General features: G+C 51.7%; 1 protein-coding gene across 1 annotated transcript in view; it reads left to right on the forward strand.

The window, feature by feature from the left end:
- The first annotated feature begins 10302 nt into the window (after positions 1 to 10302).
- The window catches only part of Ass1 (argininosuccinate synthase 1), a 40383-nt gene continuing 38574 nt past the window's right edge, over positions 10303 to 12111 (forward strand). Inside the window, exons 1-2 of the mRNA XM_035447126.1 lie at positions 10303 to 10407; positions 12029 to 12097. Coding sequence (XP_035303017.1) covers positions 10303 to 10407; positions 12029 to 12097 — 174 coding nt within the window. The remainder of the gene's footprint in view (positions 10408 to 12028; positions 12098 to 12111) is intronic.

Raw genomic sequence — 12111 nt, forward strand, 5'->3', positions numbered from 1 at the left:
AATCCTCAGGCCTGCAGCTGAGGGCATCTTATGAAACCCCATCTCTTCCAGCATTGGGTCTTGCTATCTAGACAGCATTTCTCTTTGTCTTTAAAATGGGGTTTCACTGTTGCCCAGTGGGGCCCAAACTCAACATTGATCTAGTCTACACTTCCCAAGAAATGGGAATTATAGACTTGCCACAAATCCTATCTTAGTCTATATGTTTAAAATATTCTTGCCCAAGAGTCCACCCACATCCAATAAGGGACAGCACCCTGACTCTCAAAAGTGAATAGTTCAAGGCCTGAGCTGTAGCTCAGGCTATAGTGTGCTTACCCAGCAGTCCAAAGCCTTGAGTTCAACCCCTGTCACTAGCAAATAAATAATAAACAAAAGAAGTATAGCTGGGTGCAGTGACTCAGGCTGCACCCCTACACTCAGAACAAAGGGAAGAGGATAAGTGCAAATTTGAGACCAGCCTGGGATCCATGGAGAGTACCAGGCTAGCCCAGAGCTACATAATAGACTGCATCTCAACCCTATCTCCCAAAGGAGTATATGGCCCCATGGTTTCTTGGACACATCTCTAGTTTAAACTAGAGACCTGAATTCCCCATAGTGAAGGTCACATCAGGATGTCACCTTCCACAGATTGACCTAACTCTTTTCATACCTTTCTTGTTGCTCATATTACAGTAATTGACATTTTGTTAATATTTTTAGGATTTCTTTTATGTTAAGAAAAATTAAGAAGTTACAAAGAGATATAGAGACGTACCATGTTCATGTCCTGGAAAATGCAGTATTGTCTGCCTTCGTAGGCTGATACATAGATTTGCGTGTATAGATTTGTGGGGGTAGCCCTGGGTTTGATTGCCAGCACCACACACAAATCCCAACAGGTAACAGGTTCTCATGTAGCCCAGGCTGGCCTCAAACTCACTATGTAACCAAGGATGACCCTGAACTTCTAATCTGCCTGCCTCTACCTCCCAAGTGCCGGATGACAAGTGTGGTGCTGGGGCTGGCTTTGTACATGCTAGGTGAGCACTCTACCAACCGAGCCCCCAGCACCAAAAAGCTCCCCCCCCCCACTGGCAAGCTGTTTCAGCTATTTTATGGAAATGTCAAGAACATGAAATAGCCAAAAGGTCATTTCCTATACTCCAAGACTCACTGTAAAGTTACAAGAATCAAGACAGCATAGATTCAGCATGACAACAGATAAATAAACCAATGCAACAAAACAACAAAGCAAGTAACAGACCCACACTTACAAAATCGCTTAGAACAGTCGTAAAGGAACACAGAGGAGGGAGTGATGAATCACCAAAGAATTTGTTCTTTTCTTTTTAGTTTGTCTTTGGGGGCGTGCGTGCGTGAGTGTGCGTGTGCGTGTGTGTATGTGTGTGCATGCGTGCATGCGTGCGTGGGCTGGTGTTCATGTGGGTACTGTCCTTTCTCTTTGTGGATTCCTTGGGTCAGATTCAGGTCATTAAGCTTGGTAACAGTGCCTTTCCCTGTTGAACCATCTTTTTGGCCCATCGAAGAGCTCTAAGAAGAGCACGTGTTTTCAGGAAGCCTCTGGCTGCTGGATAGAGAAAGGGCTGGGGGGCCACCTAGTCAAGGAGGGAGATGAGCATGGAGATTGGAGCAAGAAAAGTCCAGTGGTCTGAGTATAACAAGGAGGTAGAGTGTGGAGGAGATGGAGATACATAGGAGGTAGAAGCTGGTGAGTCTCCACGAGTTCAAGGCCAGCCTGATCTATTCAACAAGTTCTAGGCCAGTCCTGGATACATAGTGAGATCCTGTCTGTCTTTCTTTGTTTCTTTTCTTTGTTCCTTTGTTTCTTTCTTTTTCCTTCCTTCTTTCTTTCTTTTTCTTTCTTCCTCCCCCCCCCCTTTTCTAGATCCTTGAGGAGCCCTGACCTTGGTGTGGGAGGGGAGAAAGGTGAAGGTCAAAGGTCATGGCAACTCATTTCCAGAGATGAATCCTTTGGGTCATGTCACACCCAAATTCCAGAACTGGTTTGCAGAATGAAGATAGGTTTACTAAGTGTCCACCTCAAAAGTGAAGGAATGAAGAGAACATGGATCGTCCAGGAGCCAGCTAGGCCCCTGCACTGGACCTCTGGTGCTCATATGTCAAACTGCTGGCCTTTTGGCCTCCTATTGTCTTCTCACTGCTCCTCATATCCCCAGTGCCTTATGTGTCAGTTCCCTGGGCTGCAGTCATTTCAGTAATAAGGAGTAAAGGTCCCTGTTGCCTGTGACCCAGGGATCACAGCTCCTCCCTCTACCAGTTCAGCTCAAACCTTAGAGCAAAGCCTCTGGGCCAGAGCTTCCACCACTGGATTCTAATTCTGCTGTGCTTGCTGCTTGCTGTGTGGCCTTGGGAAAGACACACCCCCTCTCTTTGCTGCTGTTCCTGACGGTAGAATGAGGATAAACATTATATATGTAATAAAGGGTAGAGGTGAAATGGAAGATTAATATAGACATTTCTCCTGCCCTGGGTCATCTCTTCAGAGAAGAAACTGAGTCTGTAAGTGGGAAAGAATGGCCTCAAAGCAGCTCAAAAGCTGCTGCTGTGCTCTCTTTGGTGACCCTCACTGGTCTCCTGTCAGTGTGGAAGGCCCAGAGCTGGTCCAGTGAGTGCCCCCAGGTCAACTGCTGCAACCCCCAGTTTCATTTTACAAGCCAGCAGTTTCACCTCTGTGAACCTTCCCCATCTTCTGATGGGTCAGCAGACAGCCAGGCTTTGATTCACCATTTACTGCGAGCTCAGGGCAATCTGGTCAGGTGCCAGGCTGAGGGGAGACAGTCAGGACCTTAAGATGGCTTCCCCGGTCTTCCTTGGCCAACTCCTTTGGGTTTTCTCCTACGGACCCTTTGCTCTGGCTTAGGGGGCTATCGTTAGGGGAGGCGAGGGACTCTGGGGGCAGACGCTTCAGTCACTAAATGAAGTGGGTGCACAGCCTCTGGGCCCAAGCAGCTTCACTTGAAGCGCTTTCAAGGATTCTTGCAAGACGGCTGCTGTCAGCCTGCTAGTCACGCGGGTTCCAGCCTCTGCCGTCCTCCGAGGCGCCACTCGCCGGCCCGGATCTGGGGACCCAAGCTGCCAACGCCCACGCCCATGCGCCCCCGGGAGGCTGTGCTGGCGCCTAGGAAAGAGGGAGGGGCCAGAAGGGCGAGAAGGGCGGGCCACGCCCACCCACAGGTGGCCGCGAGCTCTGAGAGGCTCCCGGCGGGGGCCGGGCCCGGGGGCGGGGACTGTCGCGCGCCTGTTCCCACGTGTCCCAGGTTCCTGCCCCCCAGGCCCTGTGCTTATAACCCGGGATGCGCGCCTCCCCCGGCCCTGCTCCGCCGTCTGCCTCTGCTTCCTGGGCTCGCTCACTGGTAAGAAGTTCCGGGCCCCACTCGCTATCATGGGTCAGGTCCGAGCAATCCCAAAGGGAGCGAGCAGCTGCAAGGGGTGGGCACAGGGCGGCCCCCGAGTGACCGCGCAGTCGGTGGAAAGGAGGAGGCTGGTGCCCGGATTTCTATGACGCACACGTTCCTCCTGCCTAGGGAACCCAGAGAAGGGCACAAGTCACAGGGTCTGAGGAGCAGGTGTAGTATGGAGGTCCCTTCTGGATCTTCCTTCTTGGATCCTGTGTGCTGCGAAGGCTCCAAGTAGAGATCTGGGGAGTCCAGAGGGTTGGGGACTTCCGAATCCTCCTCCCTGGATTGGACTCGCCGTCTATCCCCAGGCCTGTTTCTCAAAGTGACGCAAAAGGTCCAGTCCCTCCTTTCCCTTAGGGGCTTGGGTGTGTGGCTTTCTCCCGAGTCTGAGGGTACCCTGATCAGGTGGACACGCGGACCCTGCCTACCTGGCCCCGGTCCTAGGCTGTGACTGGTGTCCTTTCCCCGTGGGGTGCAGTGCGAGGCTCAGTCTGGGTGGGGCTTCTCCTAGCCAGATTTCCTGATGGCTGGCTGGCTGGCTGGCTGGCTGGCTGGCTCTTTGGGAGGAGCCCCTCTGCAGGAAACGTCTGCTTCTGGGTTGTTACTGCCTTGGGCCCTCTCCAGGGAGGCAGGATCACTCTCATACGAAGGGAAATCTCCAGGAGAACCATCTGTGCTCTCAGTATTCCCCTCTGTAAAATGGGGCTCTCAGGCTGTCTGCAAGTGCAGCTGCAGGAACAGGCTTGCCTTTTCCCCAGGGGTAGACCAGAAAAATCCTTCCTTTGATCCCTCCCCTTGCATCTCCTCCACCTGGCCAGTGACCTGGCAGGTGATGCTGATGTCATCCTCCCTCCAGGAGCTGCCAGCCTTGTGCTGGGACTCCTGCTGTCCAAGAGTTCAGTAAACTCCTTAAAGCTGTGGCCTGGGTCTGCTTGCTGGGTCTGGGACGTAGACCAGAAAAGACAGGGTCCCTGTCCTCTGGAACAAGGCCTTCAGAAGGAGGGACCAACAGTTGTGCTGGGTAGAGACTGGAATAGTCTACTTTTCAACCCCCCCCTCCCAGGGTCCTCCATCACATTCCAGCCAAAGCTGGGGAGCATCAGAATGGAAGATGACTTCTGTCCACCACCACCTCCCCCAACCTCTATACAAGGGCCAAGCACAGGCAGATCAGGACAGGAAGCCCACAGTCTTAGAGCCCTGAGTTGGTTATACACGCTCCACCCCCACCCCAATGCCTGCCTGCTCTGGCTATCAAGGCCAAGCACTCACCGAGCCAAATCAGCCCACCTGCTGCATCAGCATTTTCTCATGGCCCATCTCATCTTTACCTTGGATGCCCCTCGGCCAGCCAGATGCCTTTGTCCAGCTGTGAACACACAGCTCCTGGAGTGAGTGGCTTGCTTGTGGGCACCCATGTAGAAAGAGATTCCTTGCTGAACTCTGGTCTGAAGCACTGATTTTTGCTGAAGGTTTTAGACAGAGTGGATTTCCCAGGACCAGGCTCCCTGCCTCCTTCGAGGCTGGTTCCTCCCTAGACCTGGGGCTCCCAGAGACACTGTTGGTAGCATTAATGAATGGATCAATGTGCTCTCCTAGTGTAACTGGAGCTATCAGGGTCAGAACATGGGTCCTGGCTGCCCCTGAAAAGCTAAGCTCTGCCAGTTTTCCCCCTAAAGTCAGTTACAGAGACAGTTAATAGTAAAAGGCAGTGGTGGCACTCGCCTTTAGTCCCTGCACTCAAGAGACAGAGACAGGTGGATCTCTGAGGTCGAGGCCAGCCTGGTCTACAAAGTGAGTTCCAGGACAGCCAGGGCGATACAGAGATACCCTGTTTCAAAAAAACCAACAGCCCCCTCCCCCCAAAGTACTCAATGTAGCCACACTAGAAAGAGTAACAAAGAGGTCCAGTGACTACCTCCCAAGTCTGTCTTTGTCATCCTGACACAGGTTTAGTTTTAAATGGGGCAAGAGGCATTGCAGGCAAGAGCCACTGCATTCTGAGAAATCCTGTTCAAGGTGTGGCCTGGTGATCATTACCTGAGCTCTAGATAAGTGGTCAGAACTGTGTGATATCTTCTCACAGAGATCCCTCTGCCTTTGCCTTCCGAGTACTGAGATTAAAGGTGTGCACCACCATGCCTGGCCTCTTGGGAGAAAGGTTCTTCTCTGGCTCTCACCAGTGCTTCAGCTTTTCCATTCCTGGGAAATTCTGATTCCTTGGGGTTCATTGTTTCAGTAGTCTGAGATTCAAAGGAACGGATACTAGTGTCTTCATGCCTGCCAGGACAGTTAGACTAGATGAGGATTTGAGTGCCTCTCACCAGAGATTAGTAAAACCTTGTTAGTCTCCCTACTTGCCTGCTTGGAGCATGAAGATCAGAAACCCAAGTCTATCAAATGAAAACTTAGGCTGGATCCCATAAGACAGTGGTTCTAACCTTCCTCATGCTGAGACCCTTTAACAACAGTTCCTCATGTTGTAGTGACCCCCCAACCATAAAATTATTTCATTGCTACTTTATAACTGTAATTTACCTAGTTATGGATTGCAATGTAAATGTCTGATATGCAGGATATCTGATATTTGGCTTCTCTGAAAGGGTCACTGGACATCCCCCAAAATGGGTCATGACCCCCCCAGGTTGAGAACAACTGCTATAGGAGGACAGTGCGCCTCCTGCTAATCAGTATTGGGATTGCAGACGAGCTTTCTCAAACACAAAGAGGGAGAGGTGAACTTAGACTCATCTCAGGGAAGCTGGGCCAGGTACAGTTAGGCTTTTAAAAGGAAAGGAATGACAAACCAATATAAATGAATAAAGATGTCATCAGTTGGACAGGGGGGTGGAGGAACAGCCCAGGTAGCTGTAGCCTGGTAACAAGCTGTCAGGACAGGAAGTGAAGGGCAAAACATCCTAGGAGCGAGGGAGTGAGCCCAGCCTGGGCTTCACGCCACAAGCCTGTGAGCTGGGCACGTTCCATTTTGGGTCCCCAGCTGACTAGATGGCAGTGGCAGTCTGTACCTGCAGACAACGTACATGTGAATGAATTATGCATTTGCTCTTGTCAATCTAGCTCTGGTATTTTAAAGCCGCACAAGCTTCCTGAGTGTTGAGGAGTACTCTGGCTGGCCTGATATGTGTTTCCTGGGCACTGGCCACTTGGCTCTGGCTGAAGCCACAAAAAATGTCACCTACCTTGCCAACTTAAACAAGCAGGCAGCCAAATTGACGTTAGCCATTTGTCCTCTTGCCTGTGTATGTCATGTGAGGGCTGCCTATCCTGGCTTTGTGAGCTTGGGAGTTGGGGATGTGGGTTCTGTACTTTTTCTCAGTCCAGTCAGCCTCACTGCATGGCTTCCCTGGGAAGGAAGCTCAGAGTCCTGAGCCAAGGGCTTTTTAGATTGAGTCTCAGAGAGTCAGGGTAAGCTAAGGTTATCTTCAGAAGTGGTACGGAGTGTTTGAGAGGCCCCACACTTGAATTTCATCTCCAGCATGCCCTTTAACACTTCATGCCCCTGTGCTGCTTCCTGTCTCCTCCCCAAGTCAAGGCCATAGCTTCATTTAGCTTTTGAGGCTGCAGTCTCCTTAACAAAGGTGCTGACTAATTTCTAGACATACATACACACACACACACACACACACACACACACACACACACACACAGAGGAATATCAATCCTCAAGTACATAGAGACAATTTCTCAGGTACCCAATCTCGGGTAGCCAAAGATACACACAAGTGCAATTCACACATGGCAAGCCTGCATGTGTGCTTCGAGGCCCACAGTCCTTGCTGGACACAGCCCTCCACACTATACAGCCCCAGGTTAGGCTCCCAGAGTCCATACCCACACAGCCTGGCAGGAGGAGGTGAACATAAAAGTCATGTTTCAGGGCATCTTAGTCTTTTTCCCCCCAACAAAGAGCTGACTCCAAAGAGTATATCTGCATCTAAGTGCTCAGTGCCTACCTGCTCCAGGCAGCTCATGGCGGAAGCAGATTAAGAGTTCCGTGGGTATGTGCCCTGATGGGAGGAAACACTCCATGGGACCAGTGAGGCAGGGCAGGCCAATGCATATGTTTGATCTGTCTCTATGGAGCCCTACCCCCCTTTCACCCTTCTTGGACCCAGGTGTCCTTGGAAGGAAAGGAAGAAATCACCATTAAAGATCTAGGTGGATCTTGGGCAGCATCTATTCCCTGTGATACCCTAAGATGTCTGAGTTCTCCCTTACCACCCTTTGCCTAGCTCTTCCCTCTGGCACCCGCAGAGGGGTGTCCATGTATTATGGGTGTATGGGTGTGGTGTTTTGACTGAGTATACTCAGGTGTATGCCTGAGTACCCAGTGTGTGCAGTGCTCACAAAGGCCAGAAGAGGGCGCAAATCCCCTGGAACTGGAGTATGGGCAGGTGCGCATCCTCTGTGTGTGTGTGTGTGTGTGTGTGTGTGTGTGTGTGTGTGTGTGTGTGTGTGTGTGTGTGTGTGTGGGAATAGAACCCAGGTCCTCTGCAGGAGCAGCCAGTGCTCTTAACTGCGGAGCCACCTCTCCAGCCTTCTCCACCTTGCTTTTTGAGACATGGTCTCCCACTGAATCCAGAGCTTACAGATTTGTCTGGACCAATGAATTCCAGGGATCTGCCTGTCTCTACCTCTGGGGTTATAGCCATACCTGTATTTTGAAATGGTTGCCAGGGATCTGAACTTGTGCAGCAGGTACTTTGCCATCTAAATTACCTCTTCTTTTCATGTGTTTATTGTCTGGATTGTGACAATGGCTTCCTAGGTGATGCATACAAAACTTGACAAACTGGATGATTGAAATGCATGCTAGCTAGGGGCTGGGGTACAGCTCAGTGGTAGAGTGCATGCTTAATAGACACAAGACTAGATGCCATCCTCGGCACCATGTCTCTTGACTCAAGTAGGTCACTTACAGCATCGAGTGGCCACAAGGGCCAGATTTGGAGTTTCAACATCACATTTGCTTTTACAGAGTCGTTCATCAGACCAGAAAGACAGACTACAGACTGCAGGAACCTGTACCTGAAATCCCAGGTATTTCCCAACTTGGCCTTTCCTGCGTCCCATCTCCCTCCTTCCTTCCATCCTCTATGGCCAGTTGCCTAGCTGCAGTTGCCATGGGCACCATCTTTAGTCCCAGGGTCAGGGCCTGCTGAGTCACCGGCAGCCCAGGTCCAGGGCAGCTGGCTGGGCATGGGCAGGCAGCTGCTGCCTGCTGAAGCCTGTCAGCAGCAAGGAGAATCAGCCCCTGGACCAACCATGTTGTTTCTGAGGTGTTTGCTTCCTTAAGTCCTAAGGGCATTAGGGCCTTCGAGAAACCTCCTGGGTTCATCTGGGGCTGACTAGAAAGAGGGCCTGAGGGATGTGTGGGGAACTTGTCTTGGCTTAAGAACCAAAGTCCACATGCAGTCTGGGAAGGCCACTGGAGCCCAAGGGGCAGCAATCAACAGTCTTCATGGCAGTGGTGGCAACCAGGTGAGCCTGCTGAATTCCCTAGGTTTGTGCAGGGCTGTCCATCACCCTTCCCAGCTAACATCTAATAAGGACCCTAGCCGACTTTGCTTAGTGCAGTGGCTCTCAACCTTCCTAATGCTGAGGCCCTTTAATACAGTTCCTCATGTTGTGGTGACCCCCAACCATAAAATTATTTTCATTTCTACTTCAGAAACTGTGATTTTGTTACTGTTATGAATTGTAATATAAATATATGCAGGATATCTGAGATGTGACCCCTGATTGAGGACAACTGCCCTTTTGGAAATGTGAAACACTGAGGCCTGGGTACAAATCTGGCCCTGCTGCCTACTGGCATATTATAGTCACCTGGGTGGTGGCTGAGTTTCCTCTTCAACATGGTGGGCCACATGCATGGCATACTGGAATATACTAGAAGGCTCTCGAGGAGCCTTCTAGACAGAGGAAACAGCTGCAATGGCCAGGAGACAAGACAATCATAGTACTTTCTGGAAGGTTCTGTTAGCTGAAGAATGGTTGTATTGTGGTAAGCTGCTGAGAAAGACCCCCAGCTATGGAGAGGTACTCTGCCTGTCCACTCTCCGGGCCTGTTTCTCTGTCTGCACACAAGAGACTTTGAGCCCCTATGGATTTAAATTGACAGAACTGGGGGTCTCTCAGGTCCCTCAGAGTTATCACTCCTTGAAAACAGACAGGGTGACAGGCCACCTTGAATTCCAATGAGTGAAGAAGGGAGAGGACCAGATGGCCTATCCCATGGCTTCTTTTCTACCCAAATGCAGGGGGCAGCATCACTTATTAGGCAAAAAGCCAAGTTCCAAAATCAGGCTTTCTCTTTGACCTCAAGCTGTTTGTTCTATGCCCTTGATCGTTGACCTCCCTGAAACTCCACTGTCCACCTATTTCTGGGGTCCTTGTGAAGGCTCAGGGTGATACACACGAGGCCCCCAGGGCCCTGTCTGACACATCTTGCTTGGCAAGGAGCAGTTCTAAAGGGGGCATGTCAGAGGCCTGTGGATGCAGCTCAGGCCCCTTCCCTGCCTCCCGACACACACATCCCTCAGGTGCTGGCCTTGGTCCAGCCTCCCAGCCTCTCTCTAGCTGGTGGGCATGGCTCCCAGATCTGCCTCCTTATCACTGGCCCCCATCCCTGCTGTCAGCATTCTTGGATCTGAGGTGGGATGTGTGCAGAGCAGTCAGGTCAGGGGCTCCCAGGAGGGGTCTATGCAGGAAGGTGGACATTCTGTTCCCAGTGGTTTATTGTTCAAGGGATAAGCTGCCCAAGGCCTCCCCTACTGGGACCGGAGCCAGGAGGGACTTTGCAGGGTTGACCTGACACACAGCACTCACATTCCTTCATGCTTCTCCAGACAAGATGTCCAGCAAGGGCTCCGTGGTTCTGGCCTACAGTGGTGGCCTGGATACCTCCTGCATCCTTGTGTGGCTGAAGGAACAAGGCTATGATGTCATCGCTTACCTGGTGAGGAGGTGCCTGGCATGCCTGTGGGTCCCTCGGCCCTTCCAGCCTGCCCTTTGTCACTCTCTTTCCCTGCTGCCCACATGTCACCATCCCTCCACCAAACCTTGCTTCTCTCCCCGTGCAACTGTCCTGATCTAGAAGGGAATCAGCCTCTGGCTTGCTGAGCTGCCGCCATTTCTTTGGCCTTGAGATGCCCCTCAGAGCCAGAGAAGCTGGCTCTGAGGAAGGTGACAGGATGGCAGGGGCACAGGCATAACTCTTCTGACATGGCACACAGTCCTGGCCTCTCCATGTAGCCTCCCTCTAAGTGGCCTTTAGTTCTAGGATGGCAAATGGGTCATCAGAGAGTTTGGTGCCTGATGCTACTTTCGTACCCAGGGCCTAGCACAGACCTCACTTATTGAGTCCACTGCACTCAGGATCCTCAGCAGTCTTGGAACCTGCTCCACAGCTGTGCTAGTCAAGACTCTGGGTTAGAAGCCCTGGACTCCAGCCTAGATCAGCTGAAAGCAAAAGAACAGAACAAAAGTCGAAAAGCAGTTCTGGCCTCTCATAGAGCAGGAAGGCTTCAGCGGGGCTAGATCCAGGCACTGTCCCGAGCTGTCCTGACTTCATTTGGCTTCTCTGCAACAAGCAAAGCAGTCGTAACCCAGCAGTCTCAGGCTCACACACTGGTAGTAGAGCCCAAGTTTCTTCCCATTGGCTGGAGTCAGGCCTTCCAGGAATTCTGCTCTATGGCTGCACCTTGGGAACATAGGTCTGTGGGGGGTGGGGGAGGCAATAGTTCCCACCATCCCTGGGGAAGGATCCTCCCAGCAAAACAAGCAGATAAGAAATCCTTTGAGGACATGAGACTGCTGTTTTGAACAGTGAAGTTAGCCTCAGACAGGAGGGGTCTCCATGTATGGTCAGTTGACCGGATACACGGGACTGGGAGAGTAAGGGTATGGGAAAGCCCTTTGCCCAAAGCCACCCTGTGAGTGGCAGGTGTGTGCATATCAGGCAGGGTGGTCTTAGCCCTTCAGACCCCAGACTTGCCACCTGGCAGATTGAAAGCTAGGTAACCCCAGACAGGGACTTCCAGCTGGGCCTTGAGACAGAGCAGAGCCTGTGGGTTCTGGTGGGGATGGGCAGTGAGCCCCAGACTGCTGGGTTACGACTGCATCGGTAGAACTTTATATATGCAAACTGAATGCCTCTGAACTCAGGCCTGCTGCCCACTAGGGCACTTGGATAAGCTGGTCCCTGTCTATGGCCAGGAAGGTGGGCCAGGCAAGTATTGCCTGGTCTCAGAGGAATCTTCAGCTCTATTGATAATTACAAAACATATCTGTTTCCCAACTATTTGGGTGTCAGGAGCAGCTGTGCTAGCCCAAGGAAACCAGTGCCGTGCACACCCAGCCACACAGGGTCAAGTATGAGCTGCTGGGGGCCCAGCCTCTCAAGTCCCCCTGCAGGCCCTTTCCTTTCTTCTGCCACCTCACCGTCATGAGACACCACTTCTGTGCTGGCTGGGGACAGCTGCGTGTGGGTGGTGGCTGGCCAGGTTTACCCAGGAGCCTCACATTCTCTTGCACCCTCTGTGCCCCTTGGCTTACTGGCCTCTATCTCTGCTCCATAGGCCAACATCGGCCAGAAGGAAGATTTTGAGGAAGCCAGGAAGAAGGCACTGAAGCTTGGAGCCAAGAAGGTACTTATGACAAA

The sequence above is a fragment of the Cricetulus griseus genome, chromosome 6 (genome assembly GCF_003668045.3).
Source record: "Cricetulus griseus strain 17A/GY chromosome 6, alternate assembly CriGri-PICRH-1.0, whole genome shotgun sequence".
NCBI classification, from domain to species: Eukaryota; Metazoa; Chordata; class Mammalia; order Rodentia; family Cricetidae; genus Cricetulus; species Cricetulus griseus.